General features: G+C 44.1%; 1 protein-coding gene across 2 annotated transcripts; it reads left to right on the top strand.

The window, feature by feature from the left end:
* The first annotated feature begins 489 nt into the window (after positions 1-489).
* acads (acyl-CoA dehydrogenase short chain) lies at positions 490-15,598 on the top strand. 2 transcript variants are annotated; one of them, XM_014138652.3, is made up of 10 exons: positions 490-583; positions 5,625-5,785; positions 12,305-12,454; positions 12,526-12,637; positions 13,109-13,260; positions 13,428-13,598; positions 13,697-13,834; positions 14,681-14,776; positions 14,862-14,918; positions 15,062-15,598. In XM_014138652.3, exons 1-10 carry the CDS (start codon positions 556-558, stop codon positions 15,212-15,214), a joined length of 1,218 nt encoding a protein of 405 aa, XP_013994127.1. In that variant the 5' UTR covers positions 490-555; the 3' UTR covers positions 15,215-15,598. The 2 variants fall into 2 exon arrangements, with proteins under 2 accessions (XP_013994127.1, XP_082811797.1); XM_082955671.1 differs by lacking the exon at positions 490-583 and adding an exon at positions 1,972-2,113.
* Positions 15,599-15,948: the final 350 nt, after the last annotated feature.

The raw sequence follows: 15,948 nt of genomic DNA, 5'->3' as shown, positions 1-15,948 counted from the left end.
AGCATCCAGAAACAGTTTTGCATTTATTTTGGCATTGTCTACATGTAAAACAATTATGGAAAGATATTCACAGTTTTATAATTGTTCAAATTCTTGATGACTTTTGTTTGTTATGGGAGAATGTTCTGCTCGGTTTCCTTAACCATAATAAAGATAAAGAAAACAATTTTACCTCATAAATCTAATTGTGCTAATGGAAAAATGTCATATTCATAAATGTAAATTCACTAATAAAAAAACCACTCTTCCGTGTTTTCTATAAGGAATTCGAGCAGTACATTAAGACCATTCTACATTCTTCTAATAAGAAAGCTGTCACAGCAATCAATATGTGTGTATCTTTTAAGGTCTTTGTATAATCTGTAATTTGTTGTACCCCCTAGCATATGTTATCATTGTCTGGTTGTATACTGGTTAATCTGGAATAAAAAAAATAAAAAATGTAAAGAAATGTAGGCTACATAACCATAACAAAAAGTACAGACGTCACTCGAACTATGTCACGTGGGTTGATAGCTACTCCAGCTGTCTGGTTTCAAGCCAATCATAAACAACATGGCAGCGCTCTTCAAAGCTGGAAAAGGTCAGTATACAAACTATTGAAAAATGCGCATTTGTCTCTCGAATACAAAGGGATATTGTACTTATTTTGTTTGTGTGTTGATCCTTCGACAATGAATAGACTGACATTCATGTGCCGGGGTGCTAGCAAGCTAGCTACATTACTCGGCCAGTAGCTTATGCTAGTATTTGGTAACGAGCTAGCTAGCTGAAGACCAATGCTAAGTAACGACAGCTAGCTGCATATCGAGCGTTGAGTTGGCTTCTTAGGTAGCTAACCACCCCCAAAAACGATTGACAGCTTTTATGCATTACAAGAATGCTGCATTTGCAATGGCAGTAAATTAGTCTGGCTTTAGTTGAGTTAGTAATAGCTTTCGAGGCATTTGAACTTGAATGGGGTTAAGTAAGGACTGCAACCAGTTAACGTTAAGTAACCAATGTTTGCACTGACTTTTGTTGGGTGATTAGCTATGTAATACACAGATTGTAATGAATCTATTCGCATTTCAAGGTATCGGGTTCGTTGTCCACCCAAGTGTTTTCTCGGGCAAGCGCGCTCCCACTGGGATAAAGGTTAAGAGCGAGAGGACGGAGGTGACCTTTCACCTACACTGAACAAGAATATAAACTTAACATGTAAAGTGTTGTTCCCATGTTTCATGACTGAAATAAAAGATCCCACACATTTTCAATATGAACAAAAATCTTCTCTTAAATGTTGTGTACCCATTTGTTTACATCCCTGTTAGTGAGCATTTCTCCTTTGCCAAGATAATCCATCAACCTGACAGGTGTGGCATATCAAGAAGCGGATTAGACAGCATGATCATTACACAGGTGCACCTTGTGCTGGGGACAAAAGGCCACTCTAAAATGTGCAGTTTTGTCACACAACACAATGCCACAGATGTCTCAAGTGTTGAGCGAGTGTGCAATTGCCATGCTGACTGCAAGAATGTTCACCAGAGCTGTTTTTATTTTTTAATTTTTAATTTCACCTTTATTTAACGAGGTACGCAAGTTGAGAACAAGTTCTCATTTACAATTGCGACCTGGCCAAGATAAAGCAAAGCAGTTCGACACATACAACAACACAGAAGTAAAATAAACATACAGTAGAAAAATAAGTCTATATACAATGTGAGCAAATGAGGTGAGATAAGGGAGGTAAAGGCAAAAAAGGCTATGGTGGCAAAGTAAATACAATATAGCAAGTAGAACACTGGAATGGTAGATTTGTAGTGGAAGAAAGTGCAAAGTAGAAATAGAAATAATGGGGTGCAAAGGAGCAAAATAAATAAATACAGTAGGGGAAGCGGTAGTTGTATGTGCTAAATTGTAGATGGGCTATGTACAGGTGCAGTGATCTGTGAGCTGCTCTGACAGCTGGTGCTTAAAGCTGGTGAGGGAGATAAGTGTTTCCAGTTTCAGAGATTTTTGTAGTTCGTTCCAGTCATTGGCAGCAGAGAACTGGAAGGAGAGACGGCCAAAGGAGGAATTGGCTTTGGGAGTGACCAGAGAGCTATACCTGCTGGAGCGCGTGCTACAGGTGGGTGCTGCTATGGTGACCAGTGAGCGGAGATAAGAGGGGACTTTACCTAGCAGGGTCTTGTAGATGACCTGGAGCCAGTGGGTTTGGTGACGAGTATGAAGCGAGGGCCAGCCAACGAGAGCGTACAGGTCGCAGTGGTGGGTAGTATATGGGGCTTTGGTGACAAAACGGATGGCACTGTGATAGACTGCATCCAGTTTATTGAGTAGGGTATTGGAGGCTATTTTGTAAATGACATCGCCGAAGTCGAGGATCGGTAGGATGGTCAGTTTTACGAGGGTATGTTTGGCAGCATGAGTGAAGGATGCTTTGTTGCGAAATAGGAAGCCAATTCTAGATTTAACTTTGGATTGGAGATGTTTAATATGAGTCTGGAAGGAGAGCTTACAGTCTAACCAGACACCTAGGTATTTGTAGTTGTCCACATATTCTAAGTCAGAACCATCCAGAGTAGTGATGCTGGACGGGCAGGCAGGTGCAGGCAGCGATCGGTTGAAAAGCATGCATTTAGTTTTACTTGTATTTAAGAGCAGTTGGAGGCCACAGAAGGAGAGTTGTATGGCATTGAAGCTCATCTGGAGGGTTGTTAACACAGTATCCAAAGAAGGGCCATAAATATACAGAATGGTGTCGTCTGCGTAGAGGTGGATCAGAAAATCACCAGCAGCAAGAGCGACATCATTGATGTATACAGAGAAAAGAGTTGGCCCAAGAATTGAACCCTGTGGCACCCCCATAGAGACTACCAGAAGCCCGGACAACAGGCCATCCGATTTGACACATTGAACTCTATCAGAGAAGTAGTTGGTGAACCAGGCGAGGCAATCATTTGAGAAACCAAGGCTATTGAGGATGCGATGATTGACAGAGTCGAAAGCCTTGGCCAGGTCAATGAATACGGCAGCACAGTATTGTTTCTTATCGATGGCGGTTACGATATCGTTTAGGACCTTGAGCGTGGCTGAGGTGCACCCATGACCAGCTCTGAAACCAGATTGCATAGCGGAGACGGTGCGGTGGGATTTCGAAATGGTCGGTAATCTGTTTGTTGACTTGGCTTTCGAAGACCTTAGAAAGGCAGGGTAGGATAGATATAGGTCTGTAGCAGTTTGGGTCGAGTGTCCCCTCCTTTGAAGAGGGGGATGACAGCAGCTGCTTTCCAATCTTTTGGAATCTCAGACGACACGAAAGAGAGGTTGAACAGGCTAGTAATAGGGGTTGCAACAATTTCGGCAGATCATTTTAGAAAGAAAGGGTCCAGATTGTCTAGCCCGGCTGATTTGTAGGGGTCCAGATTTTGCAGCTCTTTCAGAACATCAGCTGACTGGATTTGGGAGAAGGAGAAATGGGGAAGGCTTGGGCGAGTAGCTGTGGGGGGTGCAGTGCTGTTGACCGCGGTAGGGGTAGCCAGGTGGAAAGCATGGCCAGCCGTAGAAAAATGCTTATTGAAATTCTCAATTATAGTGGATTTATCAGAGGTGAGAGTTTCCTATCCTCAGTGCAGTGTGCAGCTGGGAGGAGGTGTTCTTATTCTCCATGAACTTTACAGTGTCCCAGAACTTTTTTGAGTTTGTGTTGCAGGAAGCAAATTTCTGTTTGAAAAAGCTAGCCTTGGCTTTTCCAACTGCCTGTGTATATTGGATATGCAACTTCCCTGAAAAGTTGCATATCACGGGGGCTGTTCGATGCTAAATGCAGAACGCCACAGGATGTTTTTGTGTTGGTTAAGGGCAGTCAGGTCTGGAGAGAACCAAGGGCTACATCTGTTCCTGGTTATACATTTCTTGAATGGGGCATGCTTATTTAAGATGGTGAGGAAGGCATTTAAAAAAAATAACCAGGCATCCTCTACTGACGGGATGAGGTCAATATCCTTCCAGGATACCCGGGCCAGGTCGATTAGAAAGGCTTGCTCGCTGAAATGTTTCAGGGAGCATTTGACAGTGATGAGTGGAGGTCGTTTGACCACTGACCCATTACGGATGCAGGCAATGAGGCAGTGATCGCTGAGATCTTGGTTGAAAACAGCAGAGGTGTATTTAGAGGGTACCTGGTAGGTTCATTGATAATTTGTGTGAGATTGAGGGCATCAAGCTTAGATTGTAGGATGGCTGGGGTGTTAAGCATGTCCCAGTTTAGGTCACCTAACAGCACGAGCTCTGAAGATAGATGGGGGGCAATCAGTTCACATATGGTGTCCAGAGCACAGCTGGGGGCATAGGGTGGTCTATAGCAGGCGGCAACGGTGAGAGACTTGTTTTTAGAGAGATGGATTTTTAAAAGTAGAAGTTCAAATTGTTTGGGTACAGACCTGGATAGTAGGACAGAGAGCTTTACACTCTCTTGGCATTCTCTCAACCAGCTTCACCTGGAATGTTTTTCCAACAGTCTCAAAGGAGTTCCCACATGCTGAGCACTTGTTGGCTGCTTTTCTCCCTGTCCATGTGGCTGAAAAACATCCCCACAGCATGATGCTGCCACCACCATGCTTCACCGTAGGAATGGTGCCAGGTTTCCTCCAGACATGACGCTTAGCATTTAGGCCAAAGAGTCCAGTCTTGGTTTCATCAGAACAGAGAATCTTGTTTCTCATGGTCTGAGAGTCCTTTAGGTGCCTTTTGGCAAACTCCAGGCGGGCTGTCGTGCTCTTTGCTGAGGTGTGGCTTCCATCTGGCCACTCTACCATGAAGTCCTGATTGGCGGAGTGCTGCAGAGATGGTTGTCCTTCTGGAAGTTTCTCCCATCTCTACAGAGGAACTCTGGAGCTCCGTCAGGGACCATCGGGTTCTTGGTCACCTCCCTTACCAAGGCCCTTCTCCCCTGATTGCTCAGTTTGGCCGGGAGGACACGTCTAGGAAGAGTCTTGGTGGTTCCAAACTTCTTCCATTTAAGAATGATGGAGGCCACTGTGTTCTTGGAGACCTTCAATGCCTGCAGACATTTTTTGGTACCCTTCCCGAGATCTGTGCCTCGACTCAATCCTGTCTCTGAGCTCTACGGACAATTATTTCGACTTCATGGCTTGGTTTTTTCTCTGACATGCACTGTCAACTGTGGGACCTTTTTCATTGGCCTAATGCTATTGGTTTCATTTAAGATTTCGGTCGTTCATTTTATTGATCTCTATGTCAATGTCAGAGTAACATGTCATTTAGGTAATTTGTGTGGTATATAAAATATTATTGTACTGTCTCCAGTCATGTAAAATGATCTAGCATTGCAAGAAATGATTTTAGAAAAGGCAAACATTTTTCTCTGACCTGCAAACCCCTTAGCCCCTGGTCTTCGGGACTGATCCCTGAATGGTATGAAACTCTGGTGACGTTCCTGGTGTGTGTGTGTTGGGTCTATTTACAATGATTGGTTGTCACTCAGGGTCGACCTGGGCAGTTGTATTCATGTAACGCTGTCTAACAGTTGAGTTATGATGTTGTTAATTCATACTAGACATGAGCAGCTCTTACAATACTAAAGCCTCTCTCTCTCATGTCTTTCTCCCCCTTTCAAGCCCTGGGCCTGTGTGTCAGTGGCTGTAGGTCTCTGTCCTCTCTAGCTGAGCTACCAGAGATGCACCAGATGATGAGACAAACCTGTAGAGACTACGCAGACAGAGAGCTGGGTCCTATAGCTGGCAAACTTGACAAGGAACACCTCTTCCCAGTGCAACAGGTACACACACTAGTGCTGCTCGGGTTGACTCATAACCCACAGTCCCTGTGGTTATAGGCATGAGTAATTGAGTCCTCGATTGGATGTCAAAACTCAATCTTTGACCAGAGAGGATAAAAATAAATTAAAATACTGTAAAACTATTTGGTGGAATGTGCTTTGTGGATTGCCCCCCCCCCCCCCACACACACAAATGTCTTGAAGACAGTGTTAATTTACTTTCTTTAGTGTTCATTTGTACATGTGCATTTGCGGGGCACAACAAAAAAGAATCCAAGGCAACACAGTTCTTCTCCCTAAATTCCCTTCCATATCTCTCTCACTCATTTGCGTTCCGACCACTCCCTCTACACACGCGTGCTGAGGCCTACAGAAATGCCAATACAAACAGTGGGCATAAATGCCTCTGATGGGATACACAATCTACCCTCCTTGCCAAATGACGACAGTTTTATCACAAATTCACAATGGACTGGTTGATTTGAAGTAGGTAAATATGTTCCAACAACGAGCTGCAGTTTTGGAATAATTGCATCCTGTCTATTTTCTGCTTTGGCTACTTTGTGAACTGCTAGTGCCATTTAGAATTAGTTAGCCCAGGCTATAACCCCCATAAACATAGACAGGATCCACACTGAAAAAACGCAAAAAACATTAGTTTGATAAAGACAAAGAGAGTATTTTCATCAGAATCATTAAGCCTACTCACCAAATGGATGTCATCGCCATAATTCATCACCATGCAGTGTTCAATGAGGAATTGTTACGCTAGTACTCGAACAGTCAAACGTCAAAAGCCCATCGCTACCCCTGGTTATATCCGCGGGAAGGGTGGGTTTAGGGTCATGAAATATTGTGTGGATGAAGTGCAGGTGGGTGGCAGGCAGGTTGAATAAAGGGGGAAAAATGCATTAAAAATGCACAATTCTTGTGCAGTTCATATCTATGGGCTAAATTGAAGTTTTTCTTTCATTTTTATGTCATTCGTGCGTAAGCCTAAGCTTCAGAGCTTGACTATACGAGCGCCAAATACATGCCATTCGCCAAATGCTTTTTGAAACATGCGCTGGGAAGCTCATCTGCGTGCTCATCACCCTCACCAGGGTCTTGACCTGACTGCAGTTCGGCATCGTAACCGACTTCAGTGGGCAAATGCTCACCTTCGATGGCCACTGGCACGCTACGCTGGAGAAGTGTGCTCTTCACGATTGACAGCCGGTTTCAACTGTACTGGACAGATGGCAGACATCGTGTGTGGGCAAGCGGTTTGCTGATGTCAACGTTGTGAACAGAGTGCCCCATGGTGGGGTTATGGTATGGGCAGGCAGGCATAAACTACGGGCAACAAACACAATTGCATACTCACCAGACATGTCACCCGTTGAGCATGTTTGGGATGCTCTGGATCGACATGTACGAAAGCATGTTCCAGTTCCTGCCAATATCCAGAAACTTCAAACAGCCATTGAAGAGGAGAGGGTCAACATTCCACAATCAACAGGCTGATCAACTCTATGCGAAGGAGATGTTGTGCTGCATGAGACAAATGGTGATCACACCAGATACTGACTGGTATTTTGATCCACTCCCCTATGTTTTTTTTTAAGGTATCTGTGACCATTTCCCAATCATGTGAAATCCATAGATTAGGGCTTAAGGAATTTATTCCGATTGACTGATTTCCTTATATACTGTAACTCAGTAAAATGTTAATTGTTGCATTTATATTTTTGTTGTGTATTAACTCCTACAGAATGAAGCATTTTATTGCATAACTCAAACACCAAATTTACATTTTGAACAGGAGTGGAGAAATATGATTTATTTATTTCAGCATCTTAACCTCTCTGGGGTATGTGGGACACACTATTCAACAGCCAGTGAAATAGCAGGGCGGCAAATTCAAAACAACAAAAATCTCATAATTCAAATTTCTCAAACATACAACTATTATATCCCATTTTAAAGATACACTTCTCGTTAATCCAACCACATTGTCTGATTTCAAAAAGGCTTTACGGCGAAAGCATAACATTAGATTATGTTAGGACAGCACCTAAACAAGAAAAACCACACAGCCATTTTCCAAGCAAGGAGAGGCGTCACAAAAACCAGAAATGCAGCTAAAATTAATCACTAACCTTTGATGATCTTCATCAGATGGCACTCATAGGACTTCATGTTACACAATACATGTATGTTTTGCTCGATAAAGTTCATATTTATATACAAAAACCCCATTTTACATTGGCGTGTAATGTTCAGAAATGTTTTGCCTTCCAAAACTTCCGGTGAATGAGCACATCAATTTACAGAAATACTCATCATAAACGTTGATAAAATATTCAACAGTTATTTAAAGAATTATAGATACACTTCTCCTTAATGCAACCGCTGTGTCAGATTTCAAAAAAGCTTTACGGCGAAAGCAAATTTTGCAATAATCTGAGTACAGCGCTCAGACAACAACAACAACAAGCAATACAGATACTCGCCATTTTGGAGTCAACAGAAATGACAAAAATTACATTATAAATATTCACTTACCTTTGATGATCTTCATCAGAATGCACTCCCAGGAATCCCAGTTCCAGAATACATTTTTGTTTTGTTCGATAAAGTCCATAATTTATGTCCAAATACCTCCTTTTTGTTTGCGCGTTTAGTCCACAACTCCAAATGCAGGAAGCGCGTGCAAAATGTCACGACGAAAAGTCAAAAAAAGTTATATTTACGTTCGTAGAAACATGTCAAACGATGTATAGCATCAATCTTTGTTGATACAGCAGACCATTCCATTGTTGTGGGCCGGCTAAGGAGTATTGGTGTCTCTGACGGGTCTTTGGCCTGGTTTGCTAACTACTTCTCTCAAAGAGTGCAGTGTATAAAGTCAGAACATCTGTAGTCTCAGACACTGCCTGTCACCAAGGGAGTACACCAAGGCTCGATCCTAGGCCCCACGCTCTTCTCAATTTACATCAACAACATAGCTCAGGCAGTAGGAAGCTCTCTGATCCATTTATATGCAGATGATACTCTTATACTCAGCTGGCCCCTCCCTGGATTTTGTGTTAAATGCTCTATAACAAAACTTTCTTGTTAGTGTCCAACAAGCATTCTCTACCCTTAACCTTGTTCTTAACACCTCACAAACAAAGGTAATGTGGTTTGGTAGGAAGAATGCCCCTCTCCCCACAGGTGTGATGATTACCTCAAGCTCTAAATCCTCAGAGGTAGTAACCTCATTCAAGTACTTGGGAGTATGGCTAGATGGTGCACTGTCCTTCTCTCAGCACATATCAAAGCTGCAGGCTAAAGTTAAATCTAGACTTGGTTTCCTCTATTGTAATCGCTCCTCTTTCACCCCAGCTGCCAAACTAACCCTGATTCAGATGACCATCCTACCCATGCTAGATTACGGAGACAATTTATAGACTGGCAGGTAAGGGTGCTCTAGAGTGGCTAGATGTTCTTTACCATTCTGCCATCAGATTTGCCACCAATGCTCATTATAGGACACATCACTGCACTCTATACTCCTCTGTAAACTGGTCGTCTCTGTATACCCGTCGCAAGACCCACTGTTTGATGCTTATTTATAAAACCCTCTTAGTCCTCACTCCCCCTATCTGAGATATCTACTGCAGCCCTCATCCTCCACATACAACACCCGTTCTGCCAGTCACATTCTGTTAAAGGTCCCCAAAGCACACACATCCCTGGGTCGCTCCTCTTTTCAGTTCGCTGCAGCTAGCGACTGGAACGAGCTGCAACAAACACTCAAACTGGACAGTTTTATCTCAATCTCTTCATTTAAAGACTCAATCATGGACAATCTTACTGACAGTTGTGGCTGCTTTGTATGATGTATTGTTGTCTCTACCTTCTTGTCCTTTGTGCTGTTGTCTGTGCCCAATAATGTTTCTACCATGTTGTGTTGCTACCATGCTGTGTTGTATTGTGTTGCTGCCTTGCTATGTTGTTGTCTTAAGTCTCTCTTTATGTAGTGTTGTCTCTCTTGTTGTGATGTGTGTTTTGTCCTATTTTATTTATTTTTTATTTTTAATCCCAGCCACCGTCCCCGCAGGAAGGCTGTCATTGTAAATAAGAATTTGTTCTTAACTGACTTGCCTAGTTAAATAAGTAAATCAGTCAATTGAAAAAAATTCATTAGGCCCTATTCACATGACTCGGCAGGGGCGCAGACATAGGTGGGCCTGGGAGGGCATAGGCCCACCCACTTGGGAGCCATGCCCGGCCAATCAGAATAGGCTTTATTACAGACAGGAATACTCCTGAGCACCCCCTTCTGAGGCAACTTATGGTAGAGAAATTTACAAATTCTCTGGAAACAGCTCTGGTGGACATTCCTGCAGTCAGCATGTCAATTGCACGTTCCCTCAAAATATGAGACATCTGTGGCATTGTGTTGCGTGACAAAACAACACATTTTACAGTGGCCTTTTATTGTCTCTAGCACAAGGTGTAATAATCATGCTGTTTAATCGGCTTCTTGATATGCCTATCAGGTGGATGGTTTATCTTGACAAAGGATATATTATGTACAGTGGGGGAAAAAAGTATTTGATCCCCTGCTGATTTTGTACATTTGCCCACTTACAAAGAAATGATCAGTCTATAATTTTAATAGGTTTATTTGAACAGTGAGAGACAGAATAACAACAACAAAAAAATCTAGAAAAACGCATGTCAAAAATGTTATAAAATGATTTGCATTTTAATGAGGGAAATAAGTATTTGACCCCTCTGCAAAACATGACTTAGTACTTGGTGGCAAAACCCTTGTTGGTAATCACAGAGGTCAGACGTTTCTTGTAGTTGGCCACCAGGTTTGCACACATCTCAGGAGGGATTTTGTCCCACTCCTCTTTGCAGATCTTCTCCAAGTCATTAAGGTTTCGAGGCTGACGTTTGGCAACTCGAACCTTCAGCTCCCTCCACAGATTTTTCTATGGGATTAAGGTCTGGAGACTGGCTAGGCCACTCCAGGACCTTAATGTGCTTCTTCTTGAGCCACTCCTTTGTTGCCTTGGCCGTGTGTTTTGGGTCATTGTCATGCTGGAATACCCATCCACGACCCATTTTCAATGCCCTGGCTGAGGGAAAGAGGTTCTCACCCAAGATTTGACGGTACATGGCCCCGTCCATCGTCCCTTTGATGCAGTGAAGTTGTCCTGTCCCCTAAGCAGAAAAACACCCCCAAAGCATAATGTTTCCACCTCCATGTTTGACGTTGGCGATGGTGTTCTTGGGGTCATAGGCAGCATTCCTCCTCCTCCAAACACGGCGAGTTGAGTTGATGCCAAAGAGCTCCATTTTGGTCTCATCTGACCACAACCCTTTCACCAGTTGTCCTCTGAGTCATTCAGATGTTCATTGGCAGACTTCAGACGGGCCTGTATATGTATTCTTGAGCAGGGGGACCTTGCGGGCGCTGCAGGATTTCAGTCCTTGTTTTCTTGGTGACTATGGTCCCAGCTGCCTTGAGATCATTGACAAGATCCTCCCGTGTAGTTCTGGGCTGATTCCTCACCATTCTCATGATCATTGCAACCCCACGAGGTTAGATCTTGCATGGAGCCCCAGGCTGAGGGATATTGACAGTTCTTTTGTGTTTCTTCCATTTGCGCATAATCGCACCAAATGTTGTCACCTTCTCACCAAGCTGCTTGGCGATGGTCTTGTAGCCCATTCCAGCCTTGTGTAGGTCTACAATCTTGTCCCTGACATCCTTGGAGAGCTCTTTGGTCTTGGCCATGGTGGAGAGTTTGGAATCTGATTGATTGATTGCTTCTGTGGACAGGTGTCTTTTTTACAGGTAACAAGCTGCGGTTAGGAGCACTCCCTTTAAGAGTGTGCTCCTAATCTCAGCTCATTACCTGTATAAAAGACACCTGGGAGCCAGAAATCTTTCTGATTGAGAGGGGGTCAAATACTTATTTCCCTCATTTAAAATGCAAATCAATTTATAACATTTTTGACATGCGTTTTTCTGGAAATTGTTGTTGTTATTCTGTCTCTCACTGTTCAAATAAACCTTCCATTAAAACTATAGACTGATCCTTTCTTTGTCAGTGGGCAAACGTACAAAATCAGCAGGGGATCAAATACTTTTTCCCCCACTGTATTTATATTATATTTACTTTATTCATTCTGGTGAGCAAGGGATTATTTAGTCTTCTAGGGCAGTAATGGCAGATGAGAAGCTGCATGTATCTAATTATAGACAAGTTGATTAACATATATATGCTTAAAAAAATAAACCCGGCATCCCCTGTCAAAAAGATTGGTACGCCTTCTCTGACTCATTTTCTATCGGCCTATTTCCGTGTTAGGGTCGGGTGGGGCCTTAGTGAAAATCACAGTCAGGTGGTTGTGGATGGGTTATTAGCAATTTGCGGGCGTGTGAACAAACACGCATCACTAAACAGGCACACACGCAGATCACAGAATATGAGGTACACACACCCTCTAATGCATCCATGTGTGTTTCTACAGGTGCGAGAGCTGGGTGCTATGGGGGTGATGGCTGTAGAGGTTCCTGAGGAGCTGGGAGGAGCAGGAATGGACTACCTGGCCTACTCTCTGGCCGTGGAGGAGATCAGTAGGGGCTGCGGCAGCACTGGATGTGTGGTCTCGGTCAACAACGTACGTAAGAGTGTGTGTGTTTTATGTTGTAGCTGTATCTAGCACTGATACTAAAGGGGGTGTGTGTGTAGTCTTTGTACATAGGGCCAATATTGAAGTTTGGAACACAGAAGCAGAAGGAACAGTGGATCACTCCCTTCACGACTGGAGAGAAAGTTGGCTGCTTCGCTCTGAGTGAACCAGGTACACCACAGATGCACACAACACACTGTGCCCCAGAGCCCTCCATTTACTACTACACAACACACTGTGCCCCAGAGCCCTCCATTTACTACTACACAACACACTGTGCCCCAGAGCCCTCCATTTACTACTACACAACACACTGTGCCCCAGAGCCCTCCATTTACTACTACACAACACACTGTGCCCCAGAGCCCTCCATTTACTACTACACAACACACTGTGCCCCAGAGCCCTCCATTTACTACTACACAACACACTGTGCCCCAGAGCCCTCCATTTACTACTACACAACACACTGTGCCCCAGAGCCCTCCATTTACTACTACACAACACACTGTGCCCCAGAGCCCTCCATTTACTACTACACAACACACTGTGCCCCAGAGCCCTCCATTTACTACTACACTCCAACTCGGGAAGATGAGTGGTTCTTGATTCTCTCTCTTTCTCTCCCCCATCTCTGTGTAGGTAATGGTAGTGATGCAGGGGCAGCGTCTACGTTAGCCAGACAGGAGGGAGAGGAGTGGGTGTTGAACGGGACTAAAGCCTGGATTACCAACAGCTGGGATGCTTCGGCTACTGTCGTATTCGCTACCACTGACAAGTCACTCAAACACAAGGTTAGATACATCGTTGTTGAAGTCAAGTCATAGTGAAACCCCCTATATTCCTTCTTCCCTCTCTCACTCACTTACTCGCTCTCTCTGTTTCTCAGTATTTTGATATTATAATCAATGTAATTTATACAAGCATTTCAGTGTGTTGTCACCCCCCCCCTCCTCCATAGGGTATCAGTGCATTCCTGGTGCCCATGCCCCATCCTGGCCTGTCCCTGGGGAAGAAGGAGGACAAGCTGGGCATCAGAGCAACCTCCACTGCCAACCTCATCCTGGAGGACTGTAGGATACCCCTGGGCAACATGCTGGGACCACGAGGATCTGGCTTCAAGATAGCTATGGTTGGTTTATAGGTGGGAGTGGGGTGTTGGTTGTGTGTGTGCATTATGTGCTTGTCTGTTGGTACTGACCCCCCCCTCTCCCCTCTCCTCTCCCACAGCAAACCCTGGACAGTGGGCGTATAGGTATAGCTTCCCAGGCTCTGGGTATTGCTCAGGCTGCTCTAGACTGTGCTGCGGACTACGCTCACAAACGCACCGCCTTCGGCGCTCCCATTGGCAAGCTGCAGGCCGTACAGGTGTGTGTGTGTGTGTGTGTGTGTGTGTGTGTGTGTGTGGTGTGTGTGTGTGTGTGTGTGTGTGTGTGTGTGTGTGTGTGTGTGTGTGTGTGTGTGTAAAAGTTTATTTAAATGTTAAGGTGTGTCTGTTTATATTAAAGTGGAACTGACAGCGTTAACTACTTTTCAGATATGAAACAAACAGACAATCATAATATCAGTCAAAAAGATCAAATTCTCAGTTTATGCTACAAAGCCAACTTTATAAGACGTTTAAAAAATTGTTTCTATTTGACTCAACATTCCATGACGTACACTAAGGCACTGTTGGTAGAATAGATGGATGCAGTTCAATGCATGATTCATATAATTCACCAATACATTTCTTGGTAGTCCAAAAAATATTGCTGTCAGGTTATAAATCACAGCTTCCCTGGTACATTGTTTGCTGCCTCCATTCGGGATGCACTGTTTGTTTCAATGACTCATTATTTTGGACAAAAACACATTAATGTAACGAAGGCTGGGAATGTCAATACAATCAAACTAGCAAGGGCAATGATCACAAGTCAGTCATAACATCTTGCTCTGGCTAGCATTAGTTGTTGATGTGCATAACAGAGAGAGAGAGGGCCTACCTTTTCATGGTTGTTTGATCACTAATGTAAGAGCACTCCTGTGGTATTTACATACTTGCAGAAATCCATTCAGGTGTATTTTGTGGCTTTTGGTGAATGTGTTCTAATGATCTAAAGGCGCTGTTGCTACTGCCTGGAAACGCACAGTCCAGTGTCATGTTCTTCCTGGTGGTGTATATGCTAAAATACTGTCAGTTCCACTTGAAGGGTGTGTATCTCTATGCTTCAGTTCAAGCTGGCAGACATGGCTGTAGCTGTTGAAAGTGCTCGTCTCCTCACCTGGAAGGCTGCAATGCTAAAAGACGCCAAGAAACCCTTCACCAAGGTACACATCCCACCACACCACACCACACACACCATCCTCTCTGTCATATTACATAACGTTGTACTTCGTCCTTCCTGTCCCACAGGAAGCAGCGATGGCCAAACTAGCAGCGTCTGAGGCTGCTACCTTCTGCGGCCACCAGGTACGCATCAGAGAGCCTGTCATGTCCTTATTTCTACAACTAGTGACTGAATCAATCAATAATCAATATGGAATTCACTGACATTTCTCAGATGCTAAACCCTTAAATATTTACCCCTTTTTCTCTATCTGTGGAACTAAAAGTCAATCCAGGTTCTTGGGGGAATGGGTTACGTGACAGACATGCCAGCGGAGAGGCACTACCGTGACGCGCGAATCACTGAGATCTATGAAGGCACCAGTGAGATCCAGAGACTGGTGATAGCCGGCCAGCTGCTGAAGGAGTACGCACCATAGAGACTTGCGATTTAGACCCAAATGGCCGTATATTCCCTACATAGTGCACTACTTCTGGATAGATTCCAGTGGCCAAAAGTGGTGTACTATATAGGGAATAGGGTGCCATTTCAGATTGGCTCATAACAGCCTCTACACCCAGGGCTGCGTTCAGGACTGCAGTGTTGTGTTGCACAGTCTCATCAGCGCCGGTCAGCTACTGAACTGGAAGGAATGCCAGGCATGGAGACAGGCTCACACAGCTCCGGGTAGAAGTTGCCCTTAACCACAGATCTAGGATCAGATTGCCTAACGCCCAAATTCTAACCTCAACTGTTATGGAGAGAACATCTTTCCCTGGACCAATGGGGAAGGACACCTACCTACCACTCCAATGGCACACCACCAGGCCAGGGTTCAGGACAACTTGCACCCCGCCTCTGACTCCGGTATTACTGCAACAATTACTAAACAATCCAAGCAATTTGTTACTTTTGATATCAACATGACGATATGTATCTTCCTTTCTGCCTTAAAACATTATTATCTGCCTTAAACTGATGGTATCTGGTAACATAATAGAAGTTAGTGGACTCATGTCCTTATTGTGGATAACCAGGGTGAAGATGACTAGCTCTGTCCAAATCAGGCAAAAAGAAAGGTGCTGTCCTGGGTGGTGATCAGATAGAAATGTATTGTGTGGAACTGACATGTCTCTTAGACATGCATAGTGAGGAATGATTTCAGTTCTGTTC

The sequence above is a fragment of the Salmo salar genome, chromosome 01, assembly GCF_965601325.2.
Source record: "Salmo salar chromosome 01, fSalSal1, whole genome shotgun sequence".
Taxonomy (NCBI): domain Eukaryota; kingdom Metazoa; phylum Chordata; class Actinopteri; order Salmoniformes; family Salmonidae; genus Salmo; species Salmo salar.
This window is presented reverse-complemented; position numbering and strand designations above follow the sequence as displayed.

Coding starts and splice junctions, on each gene's coding strand:
- acads (XM_014138652.3), top strand. CDS start 556: ATGGCAGCGCTCTTCAAAGCTGGAAAAG. Junction 12,455..12,525: donor GTGTGGTCTCGGTCAACAAC/GTACGTAAGAGT, acceptor GTGTGTGTGTAG/TCTTTGTACATAGGGCCAAT. Junction 12,638..13,108: donor CTTCGCTCTGAGTGAACCAG/GTACACCACAGA, acceptor ATCTCTGTGTAG/GTAATGGTAGTGATGCAGGG.